The 15,041-nt window shown below is 44.6% G+C and overlaps 2 protein-coding genes across 2 annotated transcripts in view; one reads left to right on the top strand and one right to left on the bottom strand.

The window, feature by feature from the left end:
* LOC149443046 (uncharacterized) overlaps positions 1–15,041 on the top strand; it is a 110,605-nt gene that overhangs the window by 62,302 nt on the left and 33,262 nt on the right. The gene's annotated exons all lie outside the window — the stretch shown is intronic.
* Positions 8,369–11,335, bottom strand: LOC149443047 (uncharacterized). The gene has a single exon (XM_089655992.1). The coding sequence runs from the start codon at positions 11,167–11,169 to the stop codon at positions 9,937–9,939; it is 1,233 nt and encodes a 410-aa protein (XP_089512118.1). The 5' UTR covers positions 11,170–11,335; the 3' UTR covers positions 8,369–9,936.

The following is a 15,041-nucleotide window of genomic DNA, read 5'->3' as shown; positions in this document are numbered from 1 at the left end:
CTGCATACCTATTGACCATTTAGCAGAGGATTTCGGGGTTCTGTCCTTGTATGCCAGCAGCTCATTTGTGTGTTTTGTGCGCTCACCTATACTCTATTGATTACATCGGAACATGTTGTTTCCTTTCCAAGTCGGCAGATCTTCCACAAAACTGTTCCACACACAGATGGAATCCGTGACGACAACAAACTCCTTGATATTATGGTCTGTAGCAATGTGAACAGTTCTGTATACAGCTGGGAATTCCAGCACTTGGCTGCTCTTGGCACCAATACTGCCCCCTACTGATACATTTGGGAATTGTCCTGTCCGGGTGATTCCAATGCCGGCTACTCATTGTCTTTCCTGGTCTATGGGGGTGTGATCAGCACAGCCATCAATATATACACATGGGAGGAATGGACAGTAGTCCTCGTCATCGGCCTTGTAAGGGGAAGATCATTGTTCTTCTAAGAAGTCATCTAATGGCTCTTCTGTATGAGAAGGAGCTGAACAATCCTGGAGTTGGCCGGACCTCGGGATACAACTCTTTATTTCCTTTATATGGGACTTGTAATGGCCATCCTTGTGAGGATGATGTCCAGGCAGGGATTCTGCTGGGTGATAAATTACCATCTCGGATTTGTCACTTTGTAAATATTGCAGAGGTTGATGTTCAGTTATATTATTATTTCCTCACCCTGAATGTAACTTTTACAGTTTTGAAGGGCCCAGACTGGGGCTAGTAATGCTTTCTCACAGTCATTGGATGTGATGTGTACAGGTGACAGGGAATTACTGGCATAGGCAATGATTGGTTCAGATTGTCTTGTTGTTGATCCAGTACAGCATTGATACTGAGGTTTGTGAATCCAGTTCCCAGATAGAAGGGTTTTCCTCCTTCTGGATAAGCCAGGCACGGGGCTTGGGTGAGTTTCCTTGTCAGCTCATTCATGGCTCGCTCCTGAGCCCCCCCCCATGTCCATGGTATATTCTTCTTTAGTAATGTCAATAAAGGTTTCCTGATTTCTGCCTAGTCATCAATAAACGTAGGTGAGTAATTCATCACACCCACAAATGATCTCACGTCACTGATGTTGGGAGGTGTTTTACACTTCATCACGGCCTCCACTTTCTTCTTTTGTGGATTTAGGCCTTCAGAGGTCACTTCATGTCCAAGGAAGGTGACTTTGGTACGGCACCATTGGGCTTTCTGTAATGACATTGTAACACCTGCCTCTCTCAGCTGATTTAGCCCGTCTCATGTTTTGGATATGCTTTTCAACAGAAGTACTTTTCAATAAAATATCATCCACATATGTTACATTTCCTCTCTCTGCAGCATCAGGCATGGCCTTATGTAAGAACCAGCAAATTCATGGCCTGAGTTTATGTAACCTAAAGACATACGGGTCCAGGTATATTGTTCTTTATCCAAGGTGAAGGCCAGTCTGCATTGGTCTCCAGGACTTATCCTGACTGTCCAATAACCTTGGGCACAATCCACGCAGTAAAGATCTTGGCTCCCTGCATCTGTACCAAGCATTGGTCAATATATGGGAGGGGTCAGCCGGACATATATACACATTTGTTGAGCTGTGTGAAGTCGGCACACAGACTCCATTGACCATTTGGTTTAAGGATCCCTAAGACAGGATTATTATAAGAACTGTGCACCGGTCTTATCATACCTCTCTGTAAGGTTCCTTATGATTTCTGACAACGAATCGTAACACGCTAGAGGAAGTCCATATTGCATGATATAGACGGGAGGTACATCAGGATCAGTCTGGATCCCGGCTATGTGAATGTCTGTAACACCAGTCATACGAATCTTTACAAACATATCCTGGAATCCCATAAGGACTTCATTTAGCCGTTGGTGCTCTGGGTCATTAGATCATCCATCAGTGAAGGATATTTACATTTTCATCGTCTTCCTCAAGCCTGTCAGTGAGGTCATGATATTCCTTTGTTCATTAAGAGGAGGATTAAATATAAGAGAGGATTCCTCCACCTTACAAGTACCTATCTCAGAATGGAAAGCATACATTGAGCGAATGGTGAACAATCCTTCAGGAGAAGAATGAAATGTTTGCTCAGATATCTGTTCCTCGGTAAGGTATTGTTCAGGAATAAGGCCAATACTTGTATTATGAACCCCAAAGGTGCAAGAATAGGAATCTAAAGCCAAACCAATTATAGTGTTTTTGGGCAAAGAGATTTCATTTGGGGCTCCATTATTAATAATTATTTGGGTTTTCAATGGCTGGATATTCACCATTGGTGTAGGATTTACCAAAATTCCTGATTGTTGCATCTTCTTTGAGAGACATATAAACGCATCAGGATTCTTTTTGTCCTTTTTGTACCTGTATAGGTACATCATGTGGTACTAATATGTTTCCTGCATATGGCACTATCTGGGATGATTTAAGGGCTTCATGTTCATCTATAAAGTTACATAGATCCCCTTTAATCTGGTCCACAATGTGGAATTTACCAGATCTGTGTGTATGGCAAAGCGATGTACTAGATCATTGCCAATGTAAATCTGATACCGGGGCTCAGTGATTACCAGGAATAAATGATGGGCCGTTTTACCCCCAACTGAAATGGATAACATGCATTTGGCAATAATATTATGACTTTTGGAGTCATTATCCAGATCATGGATCCAGTTATCCTGAGGGTTGGGATACCTGACTACTTTAGGATTAGACATTTGTTTTAGTAGATCTCTACTAATGTAACTATTTCCCGGCGTAAAGCCAGTTTAGCCTTTTTAGTTCTTCCCAGGTCATTGACTTTGAAGGGAAAGAACACATCCTCATTCACCTTTCCAATCCTTGCTAGGAATTGTGTATGATTACTGAACCCAGTAGAGTCAGTATCTTCTCTATGGAGGTGAATAGAACGTCCCCTTCCAGGCAGACATCTCTGACTCTTTCAGGGGACACACATCTGGTGTTCTCCTCCTGTCCACATAAGGTGGAGGTAGGTGTTGCCTGTAAGAAGGAAACATCTGGAATTTGGCTGTTCCTGAAATGGACCTCAATAGAGTCCGGTCTTTCCTCCATCACGTGGCAGTTACACGGATTGTGATAGGATTGGGAGTGCTCATAATTAATTGGCACATTGACCTGTGACCATATAACCTCACTGATAAAATCAATGACAGGGTTTCATCTCTGAAGGAGATCTATAGCAATAATTAGGGGTCATAGGGCAAACCAACTAGCAGTGTGGGATGGCAGATTCTTTTATTTCCCACTATGAAATGTAGCCAAGCCGTACCTGATACCTTCATGGCTGTACCGGATACACTCACAGGTTTTGCTGGGAAACTTTTCACCTTTATATTTCCCTGAAGAGAAGTCTTGGATTTGTTGGAAATCTTTCTGAGTTCTAATAGTTGCTTGGCTCCCCGTGTCTAATAAAGCCGTGATCTTTGGTAAATGATGATGTCATTCCACTTCAATGGAATACCTTTTGTCAATGTCCTGTAATGGGCAGAGGTACCTTGGGTGAGAAGTGAAGGTGTCTTTATGCTTTGTCTCATCCGCTGACCCCCCCTTCTTCTTCACATGGAAGCTCCTTGGACGGCTTGTCACGTTTTCATTGTGGAGGATTCTGTGGGCTGTAATACAGAAACACAAACATTCTGCCCCCCCTTACCTTTTGGCATAGGACAGGTTCAATCCTTCTCAGACATACAGACACTTGGCTTCATTTGTGCTCTCTTGTTTATCGGGACATTACAGGCATTATCATTGTTCGATGCTTTAACCTGTTCCTTCCTGCTTCCTACTGAGGACGATTTTCTGCAGGATTGGGATTCCCGAAAAAAGGATTCTTAGTGTTAGCAGTGAAGAAATTGGTTATTTCCCCATTTGTTCTGCTAATACACTGAACTGACCTGCATCTGCTCCAGGCTTCATACAGATTACTTCTACTTTTCCAATGAACTTTTGGGTTTGGAGTTCTTGAATTGGATGTCTGGGATCTGACAGAACTTTCTGTTTCAGAACCAGATTGGACCTTTTTCTGGTTGGACCTGTAATTCCGGTAATAACCTCCCTGATTTCTCCTGTCGCTTAGTAAATTGCTGCTTTTTGTCTGAGTTGTCAGTGACGGGGACCTTCTTGAAATCCAGATTGGGTTTAGACTTCTTCTGACTGAGAGGTCTGGAGCTTCAACAACTTCAGCATAACTCCTTTTTGGGGATTCAAACTTTCTGGGATCCTTTTTAATCTGAGTCTCAGCTATGTTTTCTGTGGGCTTTGTAAATCTCCTGCCCTGAGACTCTTCCCCATGCTGTAATCCAGCGTAGAGGGCGGTCCTCTCTGTCAGCAGCCAATCCAGAGTATTTCTGGGATTGTAATCTCGGGCCAAAATCATTTCTTTTTTATTTGGGAAAGCATCATAAAACAATTGGACACATTCAGGGCTGTCATAATCAGGATCTTTTCCAGCCAGGCTGTAGGCATTCTTGAGAACTGACAAAACCTCTCGGGGACTTTGATTTGGCCGACATTTTAAAGTCAAAATGTCTCTTTTATCAGCAGTAGCTGAGCGGTAGGGACCAAATTCTGCTTTTATTTCTGATACCACTTCAGACCATCTTATTACACCCGTGTCTCTGAGGAAGGTAAAGAAATTCCTGCGCTTTGGCTGAGACACCCATGGGACAAATTCAGTTTTCTGTTTGTCAGAATTCAAACTTCCGGTCATCATCGCCTCCTCGTAGGTTTCTGTGTGATCAATTATAGAAGGCGATCCTTTCTTAGTAAAGAGGCCCACAGTTTCTGTTAGGAATGGTATCACTTTGGTGGTATCATACACAGGCCTCTGGGATTTTCTCTCACTTTTGGGGTGTTTATTAAGTGAGATGGGTCTTAATTTAGGAAGATAATGTTCCCTACTGGAAGGCATTTCATCCTCATCTGGGGGGTCACTGTAGTTACTCTCAGATTCTGAAGCCTCTGATTTTAATGGGATTACAATTTTAGGGCTCAAAGAATGGTCTGGGTGTGAGCTGCTAAAGGGTTCAATGACATTTGTAGTCTGCCAAGTAGAAGGTTTAACCCTTGTACTGCTGGCTTTTACCTCCTGTGTCTCCGGTACCAATTGCTGATATGTGCGGTTTTGGACATCTACCTCATGCTGGAGATGGGTATTCGCAATCCTCAGCTTTTCACATTCTCATTTCTAAAGTTGATTTTATCCCTTTACAGTCAGACAACTCCTCAGAGATCTGATCTAGATTCTTAACCACCTCCCATCTGGCCGTTGTATATAAACAGCCAGATGGTGGCAGTGTCATGTTTCACATGACTGTCTTATGCCTTTAAGTGTTTTCTATATTTTTTCTCTGCTCCTTCCTTTCCTTTGGTTTAGTTAATGTTGTATAGATAGCCCTCCCCCTTTCCCAGGAATGCATTGCAGCTCTAGCCTCATGTCATGGAGCAGGAAACATTATGATCTTTTGACCTATCGAATGTTCATTGTTGTAAGATTCTCTCAGTTTATGGAATAAACTTCACAAGATCTACAAGATGTCTTATTGATTGAGTCACTGACTGTGGTATCCAGCTGAGGTTGAAGTTATAGCTATCTCATCACAACTTTAAGTTACAGAGATCACACTATCAATGCTTAGATTGGAGAGACAGAACAGGCAGTGCAGGGGCAGGTGGCTGTTTATAAACAGCCTCCCCGCCCCTTGCTTGTTCGCGCTCCCTGGGAGCAACGCGATCCGGTGCCCGCTGTGTCCTCCAGACACAGTGGAACACCGATCGTCGTATGGGACCTCTGTGTGAGGTGCCAATCATGTGATCACTGATTGGCCAATCAGTGAGCACATGCAGAGTAGTAAGCAAGATGTCACTTCTGACATCATTGCTTACTATGTGTGAAATCTGTGAATGATCACAGAGGTCACATAGTACAGGGCTATTCACAACAGCCTTGTACCATGTGACAAGCTGTGACCAATCACAGCTCACACAGTATTTATCAATGGCTGCAAGAATGCAGCCAGAGTGAAGGAGAAATGATTGCTTTTACAGCCTTTATGGGTGTAAAATAATCAGTGTAAAAAAAAAAATCTTCATTATCCCCCACAAGTAGTACAGTGTCACCATGGTGACGCTGTAATACTAGGGTGACAGTAGGTAAAAAAAAACCCATAAATAATAATTTAAAAATGTAAAAAAAAATGTTTAAAAGATATAATTTTTGGTTATAAACTAATTTGGGTCTTTTTTTTACTAAAAAGGTAACGGAATCAATTTTGGCCAAGATTTATGATGAAATATTATTTGGTTTTAGTGGTTAGTAAGTCGTTTGTGAGTTTTAGGAGAGCAGTTTCTGTGGAGTGTTATGGGTGAAATCCAGACTGAAGGGGATCCAGAAGGTTATATTCAATAAGGTGGCAGCCCAGTCGGTTGTAGACTAGACGTTCAAGGAGTTTGGGGGCAAAGGGGGGTAAGGAGATGGGTCTTAGGTTACCAAGATTGGTGAGGTCCAGTGAGGCTTTTTTAGCCTAGCGCATGTTTTAGAGAGTTGAGGAAGATGCCAGTAGAAAGGGAGAGATTGAAGATATGAGTTAAAGAATGAAGGATAGAGCCAGAGGGTGACCGTAGTATTCACGAGGGAACAGGGGGCAGGTGGTTAGGTGGGCTTTAGAAAACAGTTTACCAACCTCCTCTATAGTAGCTGGGTTACACAAGGGAAGTATAGATTGTGCAGGTGGACAAGGAGTGTAGGGTGAGGGAGATGTCTGGTGGACAAGGAGTGTAGGGTAAGGGAGATGTCTGGTGGACAAGGAGTGTAGGGTAAGGGAGATGTCTGGTGGACAAGGAGTGTAGGGTAAGGAAGATGTCTGGTGGACAAGGAGTGTAGGGTGAGGGAGATGTCTGGTGGACAAGGAGTGTAGGGTGAGGGAGATGTCTGGTGGACAAGGAGTGTAGGGTGAGGGAGATGTCTGGTGGACAAGGAGTGTAGGGTAAGGGAGATGTCTGGTGGACAAGGAGTGTAGGGTAAGGGAGATGTCTGGTGGACAAGGAGTGTAGGGTAAGGAAGATGTCTGGTGGACAAGGAGTGTAGGGTAAGGGAGATGTCTGGTGGACAAGGAGTGTAGGGTGAGGGAGATGTCTGGTGGACAAGGAGTGTAGGGTAAGGGAGATGTCTGGTGGACAAGGAGTGTAGGGTGAGGGAGATGTCTGGTGGACAAGGAGTGTAGGGTGAGGAAGATGTCTGGTGGACAAGGAGTGTAGGGTGAGATATCTGTACAGTGGAGATCTCATCACAAATTGTATCATTCTTATTTTTGAAGTGATTAGCGATCTCCTGGGCAGTGAGTGAGTTAGGGGGTGGAGGTAGAGAAGGATGAAGTAGAGAGTTAAAGGTAGAAAGGAGTTGATGGGATTGCATGAGAGGGTGTTAATGAGAGTGATAAACTAGGTCTGTTTGGCAGTGTGGAGACAAGAATTGTATTTTTGAAGGGCAGATTTATATTGGTAGAAGTCTTGCTGGGTCCTAGTCTTACGCCATAAAAGCTCAAGAGCACGGCTACGTGTTTTGAGGCATCTGGTATTGCTTGTTTGCCAGGGCTGTAGCAGTCGGGGCCTAATTCTGTGTGTAGTGAGGGGGGCCAATGTGTCCACGGTGGATGACAGTGAACTATTGTAGACAGAAGTGGCCAGGTTGGGGAAGGACATGACTGAGATTTTGTCATAGAGACAATCTGTTGCCAAAAAAAGAAGTGAAGGGTTAAGATAACGAAGGTTTTTACGGGTAACTGGTAGTTGGAAGACAAGGAGGAGGAAGCCAAGGAGAGAGTGAAGCTGATAAGGGATCAGAGAGAGGAAGAGGGAAGTTGGAGGTTGCACGGAGTGCATAGGTAGGAGAATACAAGGTGGAGGCAGTTACCATTGGAGTGAGTAGAAGCATGCGTCCATTGTTTTAGGTCAAAAGAAGTGGTTAAGCTCAGAAGTTTAGAGGTAGCAGAAGTGTTACAATTAACAGGGACGTTGATGTCACCAAGAATGATTGTGGGAATTTCAGAAGAGAGAAAGTAAGGCAGCCTGCCAGGGAAGTCATCAAGGAAGCTTGATATCGGTCCAGGAGGACGATAGATCACAGCAATTCTTAAAGAAACTGGAGAGAACAGACAAATACAGTGAACTTCAAATGAGGAGAGGGACAGAGAGGGAGGTGAATGGAGGACCTGAAAAGTGCTTTGAGGGGATAGGAGGATTCCTACTCCACCTCCTTTCCATCCACTAGGCCTGGGAGAGAGAGTCCAGAGGAGACCACCATGGGAAGGGGCAGCAGGAGAGGGAGAGTCAGCTTCATGAAGTCAGGTTTCTGTAACTGCAAGCAAGTTAAAGGAGTTTGTGATAAAAAGGTCATGGACAGAGGTGAGATCATTACAGACAGAGCGGGCATTCCAGAGGACACAGGAAATCATCATCATCATCAGGTCACCTGATCTCCCTTGGAATGACTGGTGACTGCATTGGTTTGTGGTGTGGATGGATCTGAACCTCCTTTTGTCACCTCTTCCTTTATATCTTGGTTGAATATACAGATGTTGTTACGTTCAGCACTTTGTTGGCTGTCTTGGTTGTACATTACTATAATATGTCTGCTGTCCAAGTAAGATGAGTGCACATTGCAGGCCGGAGTCTTCTCTTCATCACCCTGCTGGTCATTGATCATCAACACAATGGAGGAGTTTATTTTTTTAATTACTTTTATTTTTCCTTCATGGTCTTTTTTTCAATTTTGATGAACAATTACATTTTGTAAAATGCAATAAAAAAATAAAAAGAATCTCCTTACATTTAGGGGTCCATTCATAAAAGATGTCATAAGAATTTATCTGGCATGAGTGCGTGTCCATTCCTTCTGTGTGACTGGGGGAATGATGGCTGTTATTAGGATATTTGCTGGTCGAATGATCTCCATTGATTTAAAATGGAAAATACCACATGTGCCACTAGATAGAGAGTATTGCTAAAAAACGTAGCGCCATCTACAGGCCAAATGTGGTATTTTCCATATTAAATCAATGACTGGTTGAATATTGTTGGTTTATTGGACTTTTGTTCTTCTATGTCTGATGTACTCATACCTGCAGGAGTATGATCTCAGGGATTAGTATGACACCGTGCCTGAAGAAAAAAACTAACTACCTAAAGAAAATGTGTTGGACAAACGTGATGATCATTCATCCGCCATGACAAATTCTGGCCCTACATTAACACAGTGATTTCTTATGATCATCAGCTCCATCTAGTGACCAAAATGGGGGATTTTTCCTAAAATGAACTCAGAGTAAAAATAAAACAAAACTGCATTCTGGCCACTAGCTGGAATAAATCAGAGTATGAAATTATTATTATTATACAGGATTTATGGCGCCAACAGTTTGCTCAGCACTTTACAATATAACAGGAGACAATACAACAACAATAAAGATCAATACAAGAGGGATAGGAGGGCCTGATCCTCAGAGCTTACAATCTAAGAGATAAAATACATCCAATATTCATCACAGCTGGGCGAATGCCGGTCACATCTGTTCAATTAAATATTTTTTACAAATAGAATGCAAAATCTCCCACCACAAAATATACTCAGCCAATGACAGGTCAGGACTCCATTGTTATTCTTCTTCTGCCATCAATGGCCAACCCGGTCCCACACTTCATCCATGTCTTTGGGGACCTCTGATCTCCTTATGAACTGTTTCTTCCATGATGAAGATCAGCCATGGAGTATGTCTGAGGTGTATATCAGGGTGTGCTTCTTCCCCACATGAGAGCTGGGATGTCCAGCAACATTCATCTAGAAAACATTTCCCACACTCAAGGCACTAATACACCTCCAGGTTGTGTGGGACCCCTGATGTACAGGAAGACAGGACTTCAGTGAGAAACATTTCCCTCACTCATGTCCGGAACGCGGCTTCTTCCCCTTGTGAGATCTCTGATGTCCAGAAAGATAGGACTTCTGTGAAAAACATTTCCCGCACTCAGGACAGGAATACGGTTTCTCCCCTGTGTGCAATTTCCGATGTTTGTAAAGATCAGACTTCTGTAAAAAACTTTTCCCGCACTCAGGACAGGAATATGGCTTTTCCCCTGTGTGAGACCTCTGATGTCTGTAAAGATTGGACTTGTCTGAAAAACATTTCCCACACTCAGGACAGGAATACGGCTTCTCTCCTGAGTGAGATCTCTGATGTGTGTCAAGATGGAACTTAAATGAAAAACATTTCCCACACTCAGAACAGGAAAGTGGCTTCTCCCCTTTGTGAGATCGCTGATGTGTGTAAAAATCTGAAGTGTCTAAAAAACATTTCTTGCACTTAGGACAGGAATACGGCTTCTCAACCGTGTGATATCTCTGATGTCTGTTCAGACTGGACTTCCATGAAAAACATTTCCCGCACTCAGGACAGGAATATGGCTTTTCTCCTGTGTGAGATCTCTGATGTTTGTGATAAAAGGACTTGTCTGAAAAACATTTCCCGCACTCAGGACAGGCGTATGGTTTTTCCCCCTTGTGAATCCTTTCATGTGTGACAAGATCTGATTTTACTACAAAACATTTCCCGCACACAGAACAGGAATACGGCTTCTCCCCCTTGTGAAACCTCTGATGTCTGTAAAGTTGGAACTTTCTTAAAAAACATTTCCCACAGTCAGGACAGGAGTGCGGTTTTTCCCCCGTGTGACGCCTTTGATGGGTGACAACATCTGATTTTAGTACAAAACATTTCCCACACTCAGAACAGGAATATGGCTTCTCACCTGTGTGAAACCTCTGATGTCTGTAAAGTTGGGACTTCCTTAAAAAACATTTCCCGCACTTAGGACAGGAATACGGCTTCTCACCTGTGTGAGATCTTATATGGACATTAAGACCATATTTAGAACGGAAACCTTTTCCACACTCAGTACAGGAGAAGCTCTTCCCTGTTGGAAGGCCGGCCCGGTCCCGCATAGTCTGAGGTTCCTCAGGATACGAGGAATCCGATGGTCCATCTACACTGGGTGGGGCCGGATGGACATTGGAGGGAGGCGGGTTTTCTCCTAGAATATACTGTATGATGTCCTCATCTTCTACTTTCCATTCTGGAGACAAAGTGAGACAATCCTCTGAGGTTTTCCTCATCTCCCGGCCATGGACTAAAATACAAAGACAAAGAGGATTACTAGACAGAAGCTGATTGGTTTCCCCAAACAGGACTCCGCCCACATCAGGCAGCTTGGTCTAGATGGGTGACTTCCATCATGACTTTGTACACGACTTTCCAGAAACATGATGCTACTTCAAAGCAAACATCGAAGGGATTATAAAGTCCCAAGCAGATTCCATTCACACCTGAGCATAGCCGAAATGTAAGTTCCCACTGTGACAGACCCAACCGGGACAGGGGCTTTTGGAGGGGACTACAGGCTGGCCTCTTGCCTACTGACCATGGCCCTGGTGTCTGAGGGGGCTCTATTCTTTGGTGTGTGCCTGGGGGGACCTTTGGAGTAGCTTACTTGGGACTCAAGTCCATATCTCCCCAAAACACACAGACTCTGAGAACTGGAGGACCAACATACAGATTTGGGGTCCCTGTCCCCAAACTAGAATTGACTGTTTTCAATCCCCCTCCTTCCTAGACTCAGAGACTCTAAGAAGATGTTGATATAATCAGTAAAACAACCTGATGCTGAGGACTCTTGCTGGAATCTGTTTATTAAGGTGTTATGTGTCTTTCTCCCAGTGTGTGCCTCCTAGGTGTGCATTGTTAATGGAGTCACCTATTGTTTGTCTGTTGGGAAGTCCTTCTGGAGGTGCCTACATGATAGGATTAGACCGATGTCAGCTTCACCTCGTTATCTAACCAGCGTGGGATGTTTACCCTGATGGAGGTCCTTCTGGAGGTGCCTACATGAAAGGATTAGACCGATGTCAGCTTCACCTCGTTATCTAACCAGCGTGGGATGTTTACCCTGATGGAGGTCCTTCTGGAGGTGCCTACATGAAAGGATTAGACCGATGTCAGCTTCACCTCGTTATCTAACCAGTGTGGGATGTTTATCCTGATGGAGGTCCTTCTGGAGGTGCCCACATGATAGGATTAGACCGATGTCAGCTCCACCTCGTTATCTAACCAGTGTGGGATGTTTATCCTGATGGAGGTCCTTCTGGAGGTGCCTACATGATAGGATTAGACCGATGTCAGCTCCACCTCGTTATCTAACCAGTGTGGGATGTTTATCCTGATGGAGGTCCTTCTGGAGGTGCCTACATGATAGGATTAGACCGATGTCAGCTCCACCTCGTTATCTAACCAGTGTGGGATGTTTATCCTGATGGAGGTCCTTCTGGAGGTGCCTACATGATAGGATTAGACCGATGTCAGCTTCACCTCGTTATCTAACCAGTGTGAGATGTTTATCCTGATGGAGGTCCTTCTGGAGGTGCCCACGTGATAGGATTAGACCGATGTCAGCTTCACCTCGTTATCTAACCAGTGTGGGATGTTTATCCTGATGGAGGTCCTTCTGGAGGTGCCCACATGATAGGATTAGACCGATGTCAGCTTCACCTCATTATCTAACCAGTGTGGGATGTTTATCCTGATGGAGGTCCTTCTGGAGGTGCCCACGTGATAGGATTAGACCGATGTCAGCTTCACCTCGTTATCTAACCAGTGTGGGATGTTTATCCTGATGGAGGTCTTTCTGGAGGTGCCCACATGATAGGATTAGACCGATGTCAGCTTCACCTCGTTATCTAACCAGTGTGGGATGTTTATCCTGATGGAGGTCTTTCTGGAGGTGCCCACATGATAGGATTAGACCGATGTCAGCTTCATCTCGTTATCTAACCAGTGTGGGATGTTTATCCTGATGGAAGTCCTTCTGGAGGTGCCTACATGATAGGATTAGACCGATGTCAGCCTCACCTCGTTATCTAACCAGTGTGGGATGTTTATCCTGATGGAGGTCCTTCTGGAGGTGCCCACATGATAGGATTAGACCGATGTCAGCCTCACCTCGTTATCTAACCAGTGTGGGATGTTTATCCTGATGGAGGTCCTTCTGGAGGTGCCCACATGATAGGATTAGACCGATGTCAGCTTCACCTGGTTATCTAACCAGTGTGGGATGTTTATCCTGATGCAGGTCCTTCTGGAGGTGCCTACGTGATAGGATTAGACCGATGTCAGCTTCACCTCGTTATCTAACCAGTGTGGGATGTTTATCCTGATGGAGGTCCTTCTGGAGGTGCCTACATGATAGGATTAGACCGATGTCAGCTTCACCTCGTTATCTAACCAGTGTGGGATGTTTATCCTGATGGAGGTCCTTCTGGAGGTGCCTACATGATAGGATTAGACCGATGTCAGCTTCACCTCGTTATCTAACCAGTGTGGGATGTTTATCCTGATGGAGGTCCTTCTGGAGGTGCCTACGTGATAGGATTAGACCGATGTCAGCTTCACCTCATTATCTAACCAGTGTGGGATGTTTATGCCGATGGATACTATTTGTGGGGACTGCCCCTATTTCTGGAGTGTATAAAAACTGTATTTCTGTTCAGTAAAGTCGTTCTTGTTTGACATCTAAGCTAGTCTCGTCTAGTCTTGGGTGCAATGCCCGGCTACAATACCTTGGGCCTATGTCCTGGAGGTGAGGAAGTGGTTCTATGATGGAATCACCCATTTGGGGTGATAGGCATTCCGTCACATTTAGTGACAAGCAGTGGGATGTTTCCTGCAGTCTGGGACATCCAAACCACCACTGGGATCTGAGGTCCGGTTAGCAGAAGAGGAGAGGTATGGACACCAGCCGCCATGGAAGAGGAATACGTAAGGAGGGTGCAAGAGATGCGGATGCAGCACAGAGGACCGGTGCCAGTGCAGGTCCTGCAGGGATGAGATGACTCTGTCCGCTGGCAGCTGTGGAAGGAAGAGCTAGACTGAGAGCAGCGCAGCCAAGGAAAGTCTCCTCCATCCAGGACAGGTACTGGTCGCAGTATGAAGTGCGGGTGCTGTTATTGGGGGAATAGCTGCACAAGGAGTGGACAGTTGGGTTAGAAGGCTGGTCCAAGCAGAAATGCTGCTGATTGAGAGCTTCAGAGCCTTCCGCTGGCATGTAGCCCAGGGGTGCCCTCGGACAGAAGACAACAGCCTGATGGAAGGCTTTGGCTATGATGGCTTGGGGCTGTTGTACTGGAGGCTGTCACAGGATCCTGACTTCAGGAATGATCTGGAATGGCATTTGGAGGAAATCATGGATTACAGGGACCAGATGCTGAACATCTCAGAAGTGCGCTGGGCACAGGAAGATATGGAGTTTCTAGGCCTTCAGGAATGGGAGGTGGAACAAGCATATAAAAGACTACTCATCAGTATGGCCAGCACCCATGGATGGGATGGATTATGAGTTACCCACCGAAGTGCTGCAAGCCTGTGCCCTGGATTTTCAGCAATTCCAGAGACTGAGAATTTATTAGACTTTTCTGCTAAGGAGGAACAACGCAGTTTACACATGAAAAACACACAAAAAAATAAGTGGGAATATGTGTTTATGCTACATTCAGGTGAGAATGGGATATACTAGGGAGAAAGTTTTTAGAAAGCAAGGATGACCAGGGAGAAGATGTCAGGGTTAAAAAAAAAACAAAACACATCATGCTTCAGAAGTAGCAGAAAATATGCAGCAATTAAGAAAAACATACAACGTACTGGTGACTTTACATTGAAGTCTATGGGAGTTGTGCTGCATAAGAATTAGGGCAGCATAGTGGCTCAGTGGTTAGCACTTCTGCCAGGCAGCACTAGGCTTGCCGGTTAAAATCCCAACCACAGCACCACGTGCCTGGAGTTTACATGTTCTCCCTGTGCCTGCGTGGGTTTCCTCCGGGTACTCCGGTTTCCTCCCACACTACAAAGACATGCTGGTAGGTTAATTGGCTCCTGTCTAAATTGTTCCTTAGTATGTGTATGTATGAATGTAAGTTAGGGACCATAGATTGTACACCCC

This window comes from Staurois parvus, unplaced genomic scaffold (genome assembly GCF_062004578.1).
Source record: "Staurois parvus isolate SC_StPar_1 unplaced genomic scaffold, SC_StPar_1.0 ptg000879l, whole genome shotgun sequence".
Taxonomy (NCBI): Eukaryota; Metazoa; Chordata; class Amphibia; order Anura; family Ranidae; genus Staurois; species Staurois parvus.
The sequence above is the reverse complement of the archived record's forward strand: the minus strand, read 5'-3'. Positions and strand labels throughout refer to the sequence as shown.